At 39.4% G+C, this 20,129-nt stretch overlaps 1 protein-coding gene across 1 annotated transcript in view; it reads left to right on the top strand.

The window, feature by feature from the left end:
• LOC149288049 (queuine/queuosine transporter SLC35F2) overlaps positions 1-20,129 on the top strand; it is a 70,292-nt gene that overhangs the window by 24,575 nt on the left and 25,588 nt on the right. The window contains exon 3 of the mRNA XM_089492177.1: positions 19,272-19,399. Coding sequence (XP_089348303.1) covers positions 19,272-19,399 — 128 coding nt within the window. The remainder of the gene's footprint in view (positions 1-19,271; positions 19,400-20,129) is intronic.

The raw sequence follows: 20,129 nt of genomic DNA, 5'->3' as shown, positions 1-20,129 counted from the left end.
ATAGGGAACCTTGCTGTAGTAAACGACTTTACCAAAAAACTATAGTTCCAGTAATAGCAATGCACAATGACATGATGTCCCATCAGTGAACAAATATTGGTTGCTAGAGGCTGTTCAATGTGCTCCTATTGGACTGAAGGTACATAATCTAAAAGAATGCTTCATGTCTATTAAAAATCTGACACTGAAGTTCTCTTATAGCAAGAAGCAGTGAAAGACCTCCCCACTAAAGCTGAAATGTTATTCCTGTTCCACTCAGCGTTATTTGGCATCCGAGATGACTTGCAAGAAATCAAGGAGAACCTTGATCAACTGGGAGACCGCTGCCATGCTACTGTAGATGAAATATCGGACTGAGTTTCGTTACAACAAGGTACTGTTGCACGTATCCTTAGACAAATGGAAGACTTTGACAATAGGGGACGTCGATCTAACCTCCGTATTCGCAGCTTCCCATTGTCTCCACCTTGATGTCCTTATGTAATAGGATACTAGATTGGCCGGTGGATACCCCTATCATTCTTGACCACGCTGAAACCGCGAGCTTAGATTTCGAGGTCCTGACACACAGCCTCCTTTTGACATTATCTGCTGCCTTCACGAATACCGCACGAAGGAACACATATTACAGAAATGCAGATCAAAATCTTCCATCCTATTTGAAGGACATACCATCAAGACCTTTCCCCATCGCACTACAGAATCCGAGGCTGCTACATCCACTCACTACAATAGTGAGAGAAGCCTCAATTCCTTATCAATGGGGGTTCCACTTCTCTCTGACCGCGAGGAAAGGCACACAAGCGGTGGTTCTGCGTCAACCAGCGGACCTACCTGGATTCTTAAACACGGTAGGGCTTCCGGATTGGACAACTTCATCGTTCAAGGCACCCAAATTATTGGACCCGACGAGAGACTGGTCATGGTTCTTGTCATAAACGGATCACCAGGACCACGAACGCTGAGGACTGACCACTCTATCCACACAACACGTAACAGCTAAGATATCTTCCTCCACGGCTACAGATGTAGAACCCTCTGCAATTGGACTCTTTTTGTCCGTAGATCCTCTGTATGAGGACCGGCTCCAAAGACACGTTATTAACCTTCCTCCCTCAATATAGTTACCGTATTGGCCCGAATATAGGCCGCACTTTTTCCCCCCACTTTAAATCTTAAAAGTGGGTGTGCGGCCTATATTCGGGGTCTAGCGCCCGACGCCCGGGACATGCAGTCCTGGGCGCCGGGCAGGCAGCAGGGTTAGGATAAAGATCCCCCGCAGTGGTGCAGGGGACCTGCATCCTAGTCTCTGATACACTCAGAAAGCCTCCCCTGCCAGCACTTCCCACGGGGGGAGTGCCGGCACGGGAGATTGTCTAAGCGCATCGTGCAGACGTTTACCGGCTGCGACGATGAACGTGAACGACCTCCGCTGCTGGCACGTCTGCTCGATGTGCTTTAACAATCTCCCTTGCCGGGAATTCCCACGAGGGGAGTCCCGGCAAGGGAGATTGTTAAAGCGCATCATGTAGATGTCCCGGCAGCGGAGGTTGTTTACCCGCATCGCCGCAGCCGGTAAACGTCTGCACGATGCTCTTAGACAATCTCCCGTGCCGGCGGAAGTACCGGCACCGGAAGTTGTCTACGCGTGTTGCGTAGGTGTCCCCTGCCGGCCCCCCAAGACGCACGGGAGTCTTATTTGGTAAGTCGTGGGGGGTGGGGGTACATCTTGGGGCAGAGTGGCAGCGTATCTCGGGGGGTGGGGAGGGCATAGTGGCAGCGTATCGGGGGGCAGAGTGGCAGTATATATCGGGTGGAGGGCAGAGTGGCAGTATATATATCGGGTGGAGGGCAGAGTGGCAGCATATCTCGGGGGAGGGCAGAGTGGCAGCAGATCTATTCTACATTTTTTTAAAACTAAGAAAAATTTTTCCTTAGAAAAGCACCTAACTTTTAGGGAGCGGCCTATATTCGGGTGCGGCCTATATCCGAGCCAATACGGTATATAGGGTATCCAACTGCATTACACATTCACTGTGGCTGACAACAGTCTTACTTGTTACTGTACCACGTCCCTCTCTTCTACAGTACATTTCTTTACTTTTTGTCCTGCATATTCATTGCGGACATTGCTCACTACACTTCTATACTACAGGAAAATCCTCTCTCAGACTACACGTTGCACCCCACATATTCATACAATCTTTGTTTTACTTTTTACCTTCTCCCATATTATTATTTTTAGAATGTTGTACACACCCCCCAGAGCTTACCATTCAGAGCCCCTTTGGTCTCTGTCATTTGGTGTTTACCCAGTTTACTGGTCAAGGTGCTCTATCTTTGATGCTCTGGCATCTTGCTCTTATTTTTTGGATAGGAGTATATTTTTGTTTTTTGTTATGTATTTTGCTCCGACAAAAATGTTTGCTCATAATGTAGTTGATAATTGCTATGCCTTGCCGTCACACAGGCCCTGCCCTGCCAGTCACAAACAAAATGGCTCTTGATCCCATTAAATTTATTTCCCTAAATATTAGGGGCTTGAACAAACCCAAGATCCAAACTGTTTGCAGAACTACAGCGTACTATAAGTAAGAATAGCATTCATTCAAGAAATACATTTTTGGGCCACTAAAGAACCCAAAATAACCAACAAAAAATGTGTAACCTTTTTTACCTCCAGTAACCCTGAGGCAAAAACAGAAGGAGTGGCTATCCTTCTTCATAAACACTTACCCTTTCGCACCCTGGATAGCTGGCAGGACTTGGAGGGCAGATGCCTTTTTGTAAAAGGGTTCTTATGCCCTCATAAAATTACTTTGGCAAATGTCTATGCCCCTAATCGCCATCAACCATGATTCCCAACATCTGTCTTAAAAAAACGGATGCAATTTCACCAGGGCCTGACTATATTAGGGGGTGACTTTAACATGACCTTGAATCCCTCACTTGACAACTCTGCTGCTACCTCTCACATTCCTTATGCCCATATAAACCGTGTCAAGCGACTATTATTGGTAGCCCAATTTATTGACCCCACAGAAAGGGATTACACTTACCACTCCACTTTACATAACTGCCATACACGCATTGACTGCTTTTTTCTTTCACACCAGCGCCTTCCCACACTATATTCGTCTACTATAGGGCCAAGTATCCTGAGTGACCATGTGCCAGTCTTCATGTCTATAAAACTTGCCTCTTTCCTCATCAGACCTTGGGTGTGGCATTTAAATGAAAATATTTTATCAGACCCCACTCTCTCCTCAGACGTCGCTGAACCTCTACACCATTACTTTAGAGAAAATATCACCCCTGCGGTCCCTCTACACACAGTGTGGGAAAACAGTTTTCAGAGGCAAATTGATACAAATAGGCTCTCATCTCAAAAAACTAGAACTTACAACTACCCTTGACTTAATCAAGAAAATAACACAATTAGAACGCTTACATAAACTCAACAGAGACCCCGTCACACTAGAACAACTAGACACTCTTAGATCTCAGATAGCCGCCAACACTAATAGACATCTCAAATGTCAATTCCTCCTTACCAGGAGCAACCCAGCAAGTTGTTTGTTAGAGCGTTCAGTGCCCAAAAGGCTACTAACTTTATCTCAGGAATTTGTGATGAAAAAGGCAAACAATACTCCACTACCCCAGACATCGCGGAGTGTTTCCGCAAATTCCAGAAATTATACAACCTGCCCTCTGTACGGGATAGCCATCCTAACTATACTCAAATCCTTGATGCATACTTAAATAAGTCTCACAATTATTTCCTTCGGGAAGAAAACCATCTAGCCATGTCAAGAACACTCTCCAGGAGGTAAGGGTATAATTGTCAGAGTCTAAATCAAGAGAAGACTTCATGAAAGTTAAATACAGAGGGTTTACCACAAGGTGAAAACCACTGGTAAGCCTGCCCTGTGCCATTCCTCTGCAGCTCAATCTCCTTCCTTTCTCTGGGGGGCTCCCAGGCAAGTCCAAAATTGTTCACAAATGTGGCTGGACCAGCCCTTTGTGAACAAAAAGAGAAATTGAATGGCAGCCAGGTCAGACCACCCCTCACCCTCCCAAGTACAGCACTGCCCGGTGCACTCCTGCAAAAGGCCAGATCTTCCGAGCACACCCTCTGATAGAGGGACCAGAATAATACAAATAGATTTGTGGAGTAAGAGAGGTGCAGAAAAGCCATGGACCAACCGGGACCTATGTAAAAGCCTGCTCTAGTGGGATCCTTGTTGCTGGTGGGACCTAGGCATGCGCCCTCTTTGCCCACTTATTAATGCTGCCCTACTACAAACTATAGACCCATGCCAAAAGAACTTAGATTAGATAAACCCTTACAAGGCTCAGTGGTAAAGCACTCAACCGTGATGTAAAGGTCTAGACAGATTCTCCTACTTGATATTTGTTGATGTCAGTAAAGATCTGCATGGTATTATGAATTATTTATTTTTAACAACTCTGTTCAATTTTTCCTTAGAATTTAATATTCAGGCCTTATTCAAGGGTCCAGCTCAATAATAAGCCACACTTAAGTCCACTGCTTTGACCACACTGATATCCTCTTCCAATTCACACCTGGGCTATATTTGTATCCCTTCATTTACATTCTTGCATGCAAGGAGTTTTTGCTTACGCAGTGAACACTTTTTTTCATTTACTGGGGCCCTATTAAGGTCCTGCTCTGTCTCCATGAAAATTTCATGCATTTTCAATTAGGTCCTTTAGCATTCTGTTTGTGCAAGCAAGAAAAAAATATTTGCATGCTATGCTTGTTTTCATTTTTCAAACAGAACACTAATGCCATATATGTGTAAATAATGCCCATTTCGAAACAATCTAGTCCAATATTAGAGCATTTCACCTGGGTACACAAGTCTTTTGTCTTAACATATTGTTTTAGGTGAAGGGTTACAATTTAGTTTCAGTAGTTTTCCATCCAGCCTAAACGAAATGAACTCAAACATCATAAACTTCCTATAGTATAAGTTTCAACTTAAAAGCAGAAATCATATATGTGGAGTGTGAAGGGAGACTTTTTCACCTTGCTTCTTCGGAGCCCTCTCACTGTGCTTGTGATTAATTTGAAATACACATCAACTAAAGCTGCAGTCACCCAATTCCTTGCACGTATTGTCTGTGCTCATGCTGGAGATTTGAAAGGTGGTTACAAGATGATAACTGTATTGCCAGAGGGAGATAAGTCCCATTTCAGAAATAATTAAGTTTTAGATGTAATTAGGGGACAATTCAGAAGAATATGGCTTATGTTGTCAATTGTGTCTCTCATTAAAAAAATTGAACCATAATGAAACAGTATAATGCATGCAGTGAATAAAATTGTTTTACTTATTCTTAATTTTAAAAGCAAGCAACAAACCAAAATTGGATGGCACTCATGTGGTTTTGTATGTTTGCTAGTAGGTTTTAATTAGTTTTGAATGTTTCAGATGGAAAACTAGCAATAAACAGAATACTTGAATATTGACAGATAGATAGATAGATAGATAGATAGAGAGAGAGGGGTTGAGGCCAGGGCTCAGATCTGTCTAACACCTTTGGGATGAATGTGAATTGAGATTGCGAGCCAGGCCCATCTTGTCCAACATCAGTGCCTGACCTCACAAATTCTATACTGGGTGAATGGGCAAAAATTCCCATAGAAACACTCCAAATTCTTGTGGAAAGCCTTCCCTGAAGAGTGGAAGCTGTTATAACTGGGGCAACCAACTACGTATTGTTTGTGTATTTAGAATGCGATGTCATAAAAACAACTGCTGATGTAGTTGCCACATGTCCCAATATACTTTTGTCCATATAGTGTGTATATATATATATATATATCTGTGATGCAAATCATTTGCAACCATGGCTAATACATGTAAGTAACACTATTAAATGTATTTACTAATGTTAAGATTCTCTTAAAAATGTATTTTGATCATTTAGAAGGGCACAGATTGTGAATTTCTGTAAACTCTAAATGTAATCTGCAATCTCTGCCTAGGTTCTCCCATGGACCACATGGTGTTCTAATTTTACTCTTACTTCCAGGTATGTCCAGGCATAGGGAAAAGTAATGCGATAACTAGGCCACTGCGCACGGTTAATTGTCTGATCTGACGAAAGTTCAATAAAATACCAGCTCTTGCCCATTGTTTGACACCCCACTCTTTAAGCTGCCAGCAGAAAGCACCCATAGAAAAGCCTTTTTAATAAACATATTTTATTTGTGTCGCAGTAAAGTTTAGTAATATGCGGTTTTTCATGTAATCTCTGCTTAGTAGTACATAAAACAGAAACCAAGGCTTCCAATTTCATTTTTATTCACAAGATTTAGATTAAACACCTTTCGAAGTGCCGTGGCTGTGCAGAATCATTCGTCATTTAATTTAATTGGAAAGCGTGAATCTGAATAAATACATCAAATGCAGGAAGGCTGTGATCAGTTCCAAGGCTATGAATTATGTTGCTGTTTATTGATGTATATTAAATATGTATAAATTTGGAACCTTTAGATATGGCGTGGTAACAGAAGCTTCTCATGGTCAAAATCCACAGATGTCTACCAAATATAATGAAGAGCTATACTACATAGAAAAAATGATTCTGCACGTATTTTCTTTTTGATAAAAGACAGTTTAAGATCAGGCTGTCTGAGGTTAATAGGAGCTAAGTTTCATTTACTACTACAATAAATATAATATTTCTAAATAGGAGAAATTTCTAATATGTTGTGACCTATTTTTATTCTAGAGTTAGCCAACTACAAGACATCTTTCCTTCTAATTATATATGTCTTTGTGACTTTCGGGGCACAATTTTTACCTAGAGAACACTATAAGCTTCTATAAAAGAAGGATATCAGAGAATGAAAGAGTGACAACAGGATTTGGGTGCCAAAGAGGGACTCCCCAACCTAAAGAGGGACATTTAGTTCCCGCTGACAGCAGCAGTAAACACCCCCATTTAAAGGGAAAAAATGGGCGGGGAGCGGGGCGTGTCAAGACCCCGCGACCCAGAGGATTTGGGTCTAGACCCGGAGAACCGGAGGGTCAGCGCTCTCCCTTATAGTATGCTAATTTATGAAACATTTCTATAAGACAGACAATCCTTTTTATGTGATCTGCGTCAGTGACACAGACACATTACGGCTGCAATCCTGAGACCGTCCACAGGAGGAATTGTATTGGCAGTGTATGAATATGCATGCAGTCTGTTTAATTGTGAGCCTTTTATAAAACAACTTAAATGGTGACAGAAACAGGCCTGGACTGTCCATCTGGCACATTTTGCAAATGTCCAGAAGTCCAGTGGGCGAGGGTGATGAACGTATATATTTACTGCCACCAGAGCTTCAGATCCAGCCTTAGAATTGCAGGGATGTTTTTCCAGATCCAGCCCTGCATAGGTATTTTAAAATATGAATCATTAATTCATATGATGGAACGTTTAGATGCTTTGAAATAACAACATACATATATTATACATGTAAACATTATGTCTGCATGGCCTTTTCAAGCTGTGCTACATATACAAGTCCAGAAAGCTCAGAATAATAGCTTTAACTAAAGTGACACATGGATGTCCTTGAAAGGACATTTTTGCCAGCATGGATTTGAGATGTAAAGTATTCTCTAGGCGGACATACCCGGTTGGTGTTAGAGGCCATTAATGTCAGTCAGAAAGTGGAAGCTCTCACATTTCCATCTCTGTCTTATCTGACCTTGCCTATTTCACAAGTATACATGTTATATAACATGCAAGACAAGAGATGGCGATGCATTGTAATGTTTTAGGTGCATATCTTTAGATTATAGTCTAGCAAACAACAACAATCAAGCACTTAAAACAATAAATACCCTAACCCTCCTAACGTGAAACATTTCTATAGAACAGCCAAATTATGTGAACTGCATCAATGCCACAGGCACGTTATGGCTGCAATCCTGAGCCCGTCCACTAGGGGAATTGTATTGGGAGTGTATGAATATGCATGCAGTCTGTTTACTTGTAAGGAATATAAATACATTTTCAATGAAATGTTTGATACATGACATTTTCAGTACAAACATATGTTATCAGCCTGGTTACTTTGTTCCCAACAGCTAGAAAAGTGCTACCAGTTTTACCAAAGGTATGCAAGAAAGGAACAGGGTTGGACAAATAATCCAAGAACAGTAGATGTAATACAAGTATTATGGATTTAATTATTTCATTTAACAACCATATTAGAGGTATGATCTGACAAGTGATATGTGAGAGCAAGGATAACATTTTGTGATAGCTGGAATGTAACAAAGAAGGATATTATTGAATGAAATATATTTAATTTAAGGTTCAGATCCTGTGATAATTAATTGCATGGTTCTAGGTTAAAGAGATATCCAACACATCATTACATGCAATTAGTGACATGACAAATGTTAAGCAAAGGTCTTTATTGGTTTTGTGAATTATTTAAATGATATACTATAGAAAATCCAAGATCATTGTCCCATTTCATATACATGTGCGCATGATGTGTCTTTTGCAACTTGTATTCACTGGCAATTTCATGCTCCTTTGATTTAATATATAATTATATATTACTATCACTTAACAGATCAGATTTACTGAGGTTAGCTTAGCTCTGTACATTACATTGACAGTCACTGCTTTTGGCACGTATCCATAAGTGTAAATATAACACTATTATTATAGTTCATTTATGAAATTATATATTTCTTCTGGAGAAAGACTTTGAAGGCGGGCATCAAAAGTTTCTGAACACAGATGGTAGCACAAACTATTTTATGGAACATTATGCTCAATGATAAAAAAAAATTGCCAATGGACTTCCCCTTTATGAACACAAGGGATGGACACTAAACATAAACGAGTGTCAAGGGACAAGTATAGTTTGAGTTTTCAAGTAGTAGACACAGGTGCACAAACCTATTTGATGTCTGGTTCAATGGGGGTTTATACAGTATATAATCGGTTCTGACACAAAGCTTTAAAGGGATCTTATTACTATTGCAACCCGCAATGGTCCTTTCAGCAGGAACATTTTATTGATGGCTTTTGTAATAAGACAGTTTTAAAAGTTTAAACTACAATCCGTTTTTATGAACAAAATACTGACTTTTTTAAAAGTTGGCAGAGGCAAATGTCTCCTTTTTCAGTGCATAGGTGTGACTGGGATTTTATTCCACTGTGGCTTTTTTGTATCCAGAACTATCCCCCTAAACCTTTATTTCAGATCAAATTGGCATTTTTTATAATAGAAACAAACTACTATGTTTTAAATTATTATTATGTATTATATATATTATACAAATTTATTTTATATGACTAAATATAATATTAAATTAAAAGGTTCTGACATCTTTCCGCAGTGGCAAAACTGGCAATATTGTCCAAATGGATTGATCCTCAACCTCCGTTGCTTCCTTTGGTTCTGTCGTGACTGCAATTTTTGTTTCATATGGACTGGCTTGAGGCTGTCCTTCATAAGGAGAGCAAGGTCAAATATCTTTTCAATCGCTGGTCCCCATTTATCGCTACACTAGATAACGCCACCAGGTTGTCACTGTTTCAAACGTTCAATACAACGGAGTGGTATTGTCTTCAGGTCCTCAAAGGTATTCGCCCCATACCAGGGTTCTGATCTCGTTGCGGGACAGGACGTATCTGTGTTGTGGCCCGGTGTTCTGTGATTGAGGAAGTGTTTTTACCTCCACTGTATGTGTTTTTGGAATTGTGCATTACTTGTACCTGTATGCATCTAGTCTGTCACCATGTCTATATGTAACATTGTTTTTATGCTGTATGCTTTGTCTTCTCCGTGTAATAAAGAAGTTATAAAAAAAAAAAAAAAAAAAAAAAAAGGTCCTGACATACAGTATGCACAGTGTCTTTTCTCCCCTAGCCTTTCTTAAAGGAATCCTTGCTTGAACCAATCCAAAAGGTGGAGACAGGGCCGGCCCGACAATGGAGCCAAGTGGGGCAACCGCTCCAGGCGGCACTTTTGAAGGGGCGGCACTTTGCCGCCCCAAGCCCTTTTTTTTTTTTTTTAAAGCGGAAGAGAGAGAAAGGGGCGCCGAGTGGTATTCGCTTACCAAGCTGTCAGTACCCGCTCGGCGCCCCTCTCTCTCTCCTCTGCGGCGAGTCTCCCTGTTCGGTCTCGGTGCCGGCATATAATGCTGAGTGCCGGAAGATTTCGGCGCTCAGCATTACAAGCCGGCACCGAGACCGAACAGGGAGACTCTCCGCAGGACTGCTGAAAGGTAAGCACAAGGGGGGGGGGCAGGGACGGAGGGAGAGGAAGGGTAGATAATGGGGGGGGGGCGGCAGGGACGGAGGGAGAGGAAGGGTAGATAATGGGGGGGCGGCATTTTAAAATTCGCCCCAGGCGGCATTTTGCCTTGGATGGAGAACACGCAAAATGAATTCCTGTTAATTTTTGCTTTTAACATTTAAATAGCCGTGCTGAACTAGCTCACTGTTAAAGTTAATTCTTAAGAAAGGCATTTAAATGTACTTACAATCCAAAGTCTTTTTCTGCAGTTTGACGTGACAGTAAGTGCTCCTGTCAGTTCATACGCGTTAGTGGCTGAGCTAGAGGGTGTCTGACTCTGTGCCGTTCATTAGGCAAAGGAAGCCCAGGGCTTTGCCTCCAGCTCTTACAGTCCTACTAACAGGGTCAACAGAAAAATCTCTCTAAAAGCATAAACTGGCTTATTGAAAAATCAGAGTAGATTGGCAGTGAACCACTATAAAAGATAAAAACAGGTCCCACATGCAAGCCAAGAACTGCTAGGCATAATTCACCATAATTGGAGGAATGGACTGTACCATCAATACCATGCATAGTTCAGACTAGACTATTTTAATATTGCAATTAGTGGGTGCATTTAAACATGTGGGTCCTGAGTGATAGACAATGGTGGCAGCATTACCCTGAGAGTGGCAATGAACACTTAGCTTTTGTTAAAATGTGCCATAAACACTGACTTGTAAAACATCCATATTGTCAGACCTAGAGCAGGTGCTTGTTATATTTACAGCAGAGTCTCATTAGATGCCAACAGCGAGTAAGAACATGACCCTCTGCAGTCCGACACTTTACTTGCATACATCTTGGCTATTTTGTTTGGGTTGACTTAAGTTGGATCTGTGGCAGGTTAAAAAAACGGGTACTTGGTAAAATGTTTGTAAATGTACTTATGCATATTTATTTACTTATATATAAAGTATGTTAAGCTTTCTGCACACAAACACAATTTCTGTTGTATATCCAAGCTTCATACATTCATTGTGTGATGGCCAAAATCATTCCAGTTACTTCACAGAGAGTTATTGCCATACAGATCCACAGTAGAGTTTGACGTCAAATTTACTGTTAAAATGGCTCCACGTGGCAATAATTGACCTCTTGGAAGACCGGCAGCACTTGTCTTGCTGTGTGTGTGTTTTTTAAATTTAATTACTATCCAATGATAATATAATAAAGTAGGTGTCATTGGTACTGTAGGGGGAAGCAAAACTGGGGTTTATATTTGTAGTTGTCTACAGTAGCCGGGTTCTGTAGGTTCTGATCTGTAAGTAAGTTTGGATATATTTTAAAACAAAAGTATAAACTATGGGTACCAAAATAATGATGTGATGTGCCGTGTAGGCGTCAGTTAACAGTACTAAAAAGTCCAATGTTGAATATTTTTAATGCAAGCATTAAATGGTGTGTAAAGTGCAGAGGTGTAGCATAGCAGCAATGAAATATGTGATTTGCTTCTTACTGCTACATTAACCCCTTGGCTACTTACGATCAGGACATATTTTTCCTCAGAAACAGCTTACTTTTTAAATACGAAAAAAACAATATATTTTTACCAGGACAACCCACCGTTTTAAAAATTCATTTGAGGAAAATGCTTAACACACAGCTTTAAGAGGGAGCGCACACGAACAAAAATTGTGCGCACAACCAGTAGCGTACCGGGGGGGGAGTCCGCTACTGGTTGTGTGCACGGCACCCCCCCAGAGACGGACAGTAAGAGGTGCAGGCTCGGTTAGAGGGAGCTCAAGGATCTCCCTCTAACCGTCTTAAAAAAAATCTGCAATGTTAATGCAGACCTCCGATCCTGCTCCCTTGCGATGCGAGCGGCAACTGATGTTGTGCATCGGGATTCGATGTCATATCCCGGCGCACAGCACTGAAGCCACACCCACCGCCTCCACTGCACTGGAAGGAGAAGACACAGAAGAACGAAGAGGAGGAGAAGTGACAGTGACAGAGAAAAGGTAGGAAAACATTCTGTGAGAGTGAATTAGTAAGTGTGTGAGAGTGATGGGTGTTATGGTGTAGTTTAAACTGAATGTTTGTGAATGAGTGTGTGTGTGATAGCATGGATGTGTAAGTGTGTGGGGGGGATAGCATGGCATAGGGAGGCTGTAATCATATTCTTATCATGCTCAGGTTCCTGCATGTACTGGCTGCCTGAGCATGATAGGAGTGAGATTGTTGTTAGCAATTATATTTTTTTGTTCAATTTTGGTGTGTTAACCACACCTTTATTAAAAGTAAGTAACACACCAAAATTGGACAACAAATTCGATAACAATATTAATATATATATATGATTGCTAACAGCAATCCCACTCCTATCATGCCCAAGCAACCAGTACATGCTAGAACATGGACATGATAGGAGTGTGATTGCTGTTTATCATATATATATATATATATATATATTGTTGTTGATTTTTTTGTCTAACTTTGGTGTGTTACTTTTAATAAAAGTGTTTTTTGTTTTTAAAGGTGTGGGGGGGGGTCATTTTCGGTTTCAGTCAAGTGAATGCTAAATTTTCAGGTCCAGAATTTTCATTTCGGTTCATATATATATATATATATATATATATATAGATATATATATAGATATATAGATATATAGATATATATATAGATACTAGGCCAGACACTAAAGTGGTAGGCCTACACCACATCAATGTTTGGCTTAGTATATAGTGATTGGGGTTATGCTGCATTATTGTCAATGTCTGGCTCAATGTATAGTGATAGGTGTTGTGTTGTACCACGGTCAATGTGTGCCTCTGTATATAGTGATAGGTGTTATGCTGTACCACCGTCAGTGCATGCCTCAGTAAATAATGATAACAGTTATGCTATACCCCTGTCAATGTTTGCCTAATGATAGAAGCTATGCTGTTTTAAAGTGTGTGTGTAGGGGGGGTCCCACATACAGGATCCACCCCAGGTGACAAATACTCTAGGTACGCCCCTGCGCACAACAGTTTTTCCCAATTTTTTTTTTATCCTTTATGCGGCCTGGAGCCTCCGCTTGTGATTCGCTCATAATTTACTTATGCAGTGAGAATTTCACCTTTAAAAAAACATTACAGTAAGTAATACTGTTGTGTAACTAATACTACATTATCACACTACAATGTAGTATTATTAACCATGAGCGAGCAATACCAAAAATATAGAATAACAATTTAAATTTAACATTTGCAGAAGCATATTGTGCGCACCAAATTTTGGCTCTGGGAAAATTTTTGCACAAGAGAAATTTTCTGCGCACACCACCTAAGAAAAATTAGAGGGAACATTGCACATCACACATATGATGGTAGAAATTAACATAATATGTTCCCCATTCTATCCTTATATATGCCAGACTGAATAGTAAACGTTCTAAAAAAAATGTTTCTTAAAATTCCCCTGCTCCTTTTTTATGGGAGGATGGAAGGGTTTAGAGTTGGGGGGCTATGTGACATCATAGTTACTGAAGACTGCAGAGTAGCACTAAAGATGGTGGTCGGCAAAATGTAAAAATTAGATGCCTCCTGGGGACAATGGTTGATAAGGCAAATATAAAAGGGTGTATGTGTACCTTTCTTTGGTGCTTTACATTTCTTTTGACATGTCTTGGATTCTAGACAAGGTTTTTTTATGGTCTCAAATGTACGTGTAAAATGTATTCATTTCAATTTCCCTAATAGCATGTGTACACCATTATATTGCTTTTTAGACATTGTTTTCCTTTGATTACAGTGTAGCCTATTCATTTTTGTGTAGTTTCACAGCTAAGACTATTTAAGCTTTAGAACATTCATCGAATTGACCCCTCAATACCTTTGTAAGTGGAAGGCTTTAACATACCTCAAAACTCCAATGGCCAGCTCAAAAGAGGAACACGTTTGTTTAGAAACTTGGCTATGTGGCAAGGTTTTACCAAGACTTTTTTTTGACTTGTTGACAGCAATTTATGTACTGAGTATGGTATTTAGAAGAAAAAAACATTGTAATGAATTAATGTGATTCTATACACTTTGAGGGTTGTAGAACATTGTGATACACTTATCACCAATAAACATCCTAGTCTCCTAGAAAAAAGGCATCAGGGAAGATAGGAGAGCCATATGGATTTGGGGCTGTACCTCTTAAAGAAGGAAGCTTGGAAGGTGTGATTATATTTTTATTATATAGGTGTTACCAATAATACAAATAAAAATGCAATGGGAGCTTCACTTTAATTAGTAAAATAATTATCTCTCTTCCTATTTGTCCCCAGGGCTGGTCTTAGTGCCAGGCAATTCAGGCAGTTGTCTGGGGTGCCTGCAGTAGGAGTGGTGCTGACAGTCACCCCAGAAATAGCTCCTAATGTGGAGAAGTCGGTCTTGTTCCTGACAAGGGTTTAATGGAAGTCATTAAAATTGGCCTCCATAGCTTAATAGAAGCCTCCACCCCACATGGGGACAGGCACAAGTGATCTATACTACTTTGGCATTTTAAAAATATTTTTAAAAAATAACCAAAACGTACTGGTTTACTTGTGACAGTTTGGTCTAGGGATGACTTTCTTCGCCCGTGTCTCAAACATACACTTAGTCTGAGGGGGAAAGTGAGAAACATCAGCTTTTTTCCACTTGCAAGTGTACACCTAGGAAAATCTTAATCTTAAAAAAATGTTAATGGTTTGGGTGTGTGTGTATTTTATCTCAAAGTTACATAGTAAGAATGAAAGCTAAGTGTTTGCCATGTGGTATAACTCCAGCAGAATATGCTGTCATCTGAATGAGGTTCTGAGTACAGTACTGTCTGACAATCAGTGAGATGGAAGAAAGTACAGTGTGTGGCGGGGTATGCCTGAGGACTTGCGGCACTTGTATACCATTGTGGCATTAAAGCACAACAGAAGGTGCCAGCTTCAATAGCTTAAGGCTGACTGAAGATTCACGAGAATGGATGGACTTTACTGTGTAAAAACCGAGCAGAATGACCAGACAAGAAAGTCCTACTGAACTGCCCAGTAACCCAGTAAATGACATTCTGCAAGCTTTGTAGGCAGCAACAGTTACAATAAATTTCCCTTTGTGAAAAAAGATGAACGGGCAAAGCACTGCTTTATGTTCTGTGTTTTCTTATGTAAGGTTATAAAGAGTACTTTAAGAAGCCGATGATGTTTCCAAAGTCATCCAAAGAAGTGAGCTAAGTGGCCTATAATGTAATTAATGATTAGTTTATTACCTACTTGGTTACTTCACACCAGCAAAAAGACATTATTTCCTAAAATCACGTAACATACTTAAATATATAACATAGAAGCATAGAATTTGGCTGCCAATAAGAACTATTCAGCACATCTAGAATGCTCATTTTTCCTGTTGTAGAGACTCAGAGGTTAATCAGTCCTTGCTCTTATCTTAGATTCAGAACAGCTTTATACCTATCATTTTTATAAGAAGGCTTATTTCCGATTCCAGCAGGACCTCACTTTTTGCTCCTTCGTTTAGGCAAAAACTCTGAAGATGCTACTTTTTTATTTTAGTGTTTTTTTTCTACAAGTCAACCTTATATAGGAATGTACAATAGTTCCTTGGATACAAATCATAATATTGAATTACTATTAAAAGTCTTAAACACAGTTTAAAAACTAAAAACAAAGAGTGCTTTTACAAAAAAAGGTTTTTATATCCTAATATAATTTGTAGTTTATTGGCTATTAGGCAGGTGAGGGCTGGCGCTTTCTGGCCGGGGGGCACATAAAGCCAAGTGGCCCTTGGCCCTCAACATACACCCTGACACACACATGTGCATACATTTACACAAACTTAGACACTCACACTAACACATGCTTACACATACATTTACTCATACTCGCTAACTCCCTCTCACACCACTTACATTTATGCTCACACACTTACACATATATGCTAACAAACACTTATACATACATGTCCATGCTATTACACAATCACTTACATATATACATCTGTGTTAACACACAAATACTTACACACACACATCTATGCTAACAAACACTTATACACATTCATGCTCACACACACCAACACTTACATGTACACATCCATGCTAACACACAAAACCTTACACGTTTATGCTTACACACACAAACATATGTTCATGCTTATAAGCGCTTACAAGTTTGCGCTCAGACACACAAACGCTTGCACATACACATTCATGTTAAAACACACTTATACATTCACACAGACCCTGACAAGCTTGTATTTTTCCTTTCAGTTAATATAATTGACTAATGATTTTGAGATATTAAGCTTAAACATATCAGACTATACCACCTCAAAGAAGCTAAGATTAGAATAAAAGGTAAGAACACTAGCATGTCTGCTAAATTTCCTGTCCTGAGGTTATCTCACTTGTAGTGTAACAGTAGTGTACCTACCAAATAGTCCTTTTTAGGATGTGCAGTATTTCTTTGGCACACCAGTCCCCCTTTCCAACTTTGCTCTTAGAATACTTGTTTAGTATTTATAGGTTAAATAGTAAAAATGCCTTATTGAAAGGCAAAATGTTCTCAATAAATCACAGTCACATAAAAATATTTTGTAAAACACTACCGTAAGATTTTTATTACATGTAAGTTAGATTTCCAATAAATGTATTTTGCTAATCTAAATCCTCACTGAAGTGAAATCATTTCAACATCTTACATTTGTTTTTATTCTACCCATGGTTTGAGAAAGTTTTCAGAAGTGATCATATTTTGGGGATTGTCCTCTTTTCTCTGGGTAGACAATTAACATTTATAATTTGTTACTGTACTTTCAGTAATTTTAGCCAGTATGGGCTATATGCAGAGGCCTGACCCAGGGTAGGACACCCTGCCCTAGATCTGTCATTTTCCTGTTATCTCCATTTGTTAAAGGCCTGATATATGATCTCATAGCCCGATGTTCCACATTATGTGGAGCTGAAGAGCTCTGTAGTATTGAAAAAAAGTAAAAAACCATAATATATTTTATTATACATGTTTTACATTTTATACTTATCTTTGAGATTAAGCAAAACAACCTTGATGTAATGTGTAGATAACATGAAGTACTAAGCTAACAGTTTTAGATTTTTTCCATCTTCTGTTTTTGCCTCTTTGTAAATCAGCTAGAAGTTGCCAAGAGGCCCACATGTCGTAGCGTGTAATGTATGCATAAAGAAATTAGATTGCTCCTGTCAAATGGAAACACATCACTTTGCTGTCATCTTTTTTGCACTTTTTAATTTTTTCCCGTATGCATTCAAACATGTTATATTTTGAGACAGTCTTGTTGACAGTTTGCATGAACGGTGAAAATGGAGTGGCGCATGCAAAATGAAAAAGGTTTTGAATATTATTATAGGAAAGAAATATATTCTTCTCCCAAATGTCTTAGTCATCTGAAGAAGAGACTTCCTAAAAGCTTGCATCACGCTAAATGTCTTGGTTGTTGCCCCATAAAAAGGATCAACCTTGACTCAAAGTCACATAAATTGTCTTTATAAAGCCTCACCCCACCTCTAACCCAAAAAAGTATTCATCTTTCGTCATTTCAAATACTGGAAAATGATCTCTGATTATGATTAATTGGTTGATGACGGACATACCTGGTAACTTGCATGTTCTCTTCTGGAATCTCTGGATGATACTCAGGATTGGCTCAATTTCTTCAGTCATACATAGTAACATAGTTAATTAGGCGGAAAAAAAGACTTATAGTCCATCAAGTTCTACCATTACACAAACCCATATTAGTTGATCCAGAAGAAGACAAAATTAATGAATTAATGTTATATCAAAGGGAAAGAAAATCCTTCTTGACTCAAAGGCAGACTCACAAAACACACAAGGCAACAAAGCAGTGGCTCAAGAAGAAGCACATTAAGGTCCTGGAATGGCCTAGCCAGTCTCCAGACCTTAATGCCACAGAAGATTGTGTAGGGAGCTGAAGGTTTGAGTTGCAAAACATCAATGACTTGGAGAGGATCTGTAAAGAGGAGTGGGACAAAATCTCTCCTGAGATGTGTGCAAAGTCGGTGGTCAACTACAAGAAACGTCTGACCTCTGTGATTGCCAACAAGGGTTTTGCCACCAAGTACTAAGTCATGTTTAGCATAGGGGTCAAATACTTATTTCACAGCGTAAAATGCAAATCAATTTATAAAACTTATTTGAAATACGTTATTCTGGATTTTTTTGTCGTTATCCTGTCTCTCACAGTTTAAATAAACCTACCATTAGAATTATAGACTGATCATGTCTTTGTCAGTGGGCAAACATACAAAATCAGCAGGGGATCAAATATTTTTTTTCCTTCACTGTAGGTATTTCCATTATTTTTTTTGTCCAAAACCGCACTGCATATTCTAGATGCGGTCTTACCAAAGATTTATAAAGAGGCACAATTATGTTCTAATCCACAGCTGCACAGCATTTTAGTTTTTCTTACCCAAGTACATAATTTTATATTTATCTATATTATTCAAGTCTAAAGGTAGGGGAGAGACATTTGGTCACACTGATCCACCCACTTAAGACCAACTAGGGCTTTCCCTGTTCCTATATACAGTAAGCCCCTCTCATACTATCTTACAATGATTTGAAATTATCATTGTCATGTTTGACCAACACATGAATACATTTTATCCGCGAGTATTTACTTTCCATTAGTTGTACTGTTTAAAAAAATCTACATTGGACCACACACTTCCCAGATGAAACAGAAATAATAATTATTGACATCATTGTGCTGGTTATAGCATTAATGTAATATTTTACATACCACGTAGAATATAATGCCCATGTAGAATATAATTGTCCTGAGATGGAAGCCTTCACCTTTTTACACACAGATATCCCTATCAAGAATAATTTTTTGCTTTATCTGGCCCTAAAGGTTAATGAAGATCCGTACATCAATGCAGACTTTACATATTTAATTTCAATTTTTTTTTTCAGGGGAGGAAAATTTGTTGGCGATTTTGAAAAGGAGATGGTGGAAGTACATGTTCCTAGGGATCATAGACATAGAAGCAGCATACTTAGTGGTCAAATCACATCAGTATACCACCTTTATTAGCATACAGGTAAGTGTTCTGCTTTTATTTCATTGTTTTAGAGACAGAGAGAAAAAGATTAAACTCTCTGTGACGTTAACATTTGGCCTGTCTGATCTATGATACCTCCAGGAAAAAAAGGAACCATTAAAGTAATAGCAATAGGAACAACCTCAGGGACACAATGCCAATTTTAGTAAACAAATGCAAGATAAAGCAGAGGGCAATGTTTGTTATGTAAAGCCAGTTATTTTCCACTGAAAGCAAGGCTTTATGAAGATTGGGTGATTTCATTGAGTTGTAAGGTCTAACGACCAGGGCCCTCCACACCTTCTGTATGTGTTTACATTTGTCATTTTATGTTCTGTATGACACGGTAGAATCTGTTGGCATCAAAAAGCTCAATAAAAATAATAATAATTAGAGGAGTAAGACAACTATTTGGCAGGTAAGAGGAGTCAAATATCTGGGCAAAGCAAAAATTAAAAAAAATACATTTTGAATGAATGTTTCCACAACAGCATTATCCAAGTGTAATTCCATGTCCCAGATGTGACTTTTAGTTTCCTAGACATGTATGCCTCATTCCAGGACAATGGAGATTCCTGGAATAAAGCAAGTGTATATTGCTGGTGTTGGTACACAACTTGAACATGGCTGTATGTGCAAATGTTATGGTGGTGATAACCTTTACAATGTCACACGCTTAACCTGAAGTCTCCAGGTGAAGCTTTGCTACCCATGGTCTCCATGTCAGTTT

Source organism: Sceloporus occidentalis, unplaced genomic scaffold (genome assembly GCF_023333645.1).
Source record: "Sceloporus occidentalis isolate IW3139 unplaced genomic scaffold, rSceOcc1.0.p SCAF_54, whole genome shotgun sequence".
Classification (NCBI taxonomy): Eukaryota; Metazoa; Chordata; class Lepidosauria; order Squamata; family Phrynosomatidae; genus Sceloporus; species Sceloporus occidentalis.
Note: the sequence above shows the minus strand (reverse complement) of the source record. Positions and strands in the feature narration are given on the sequence as shown.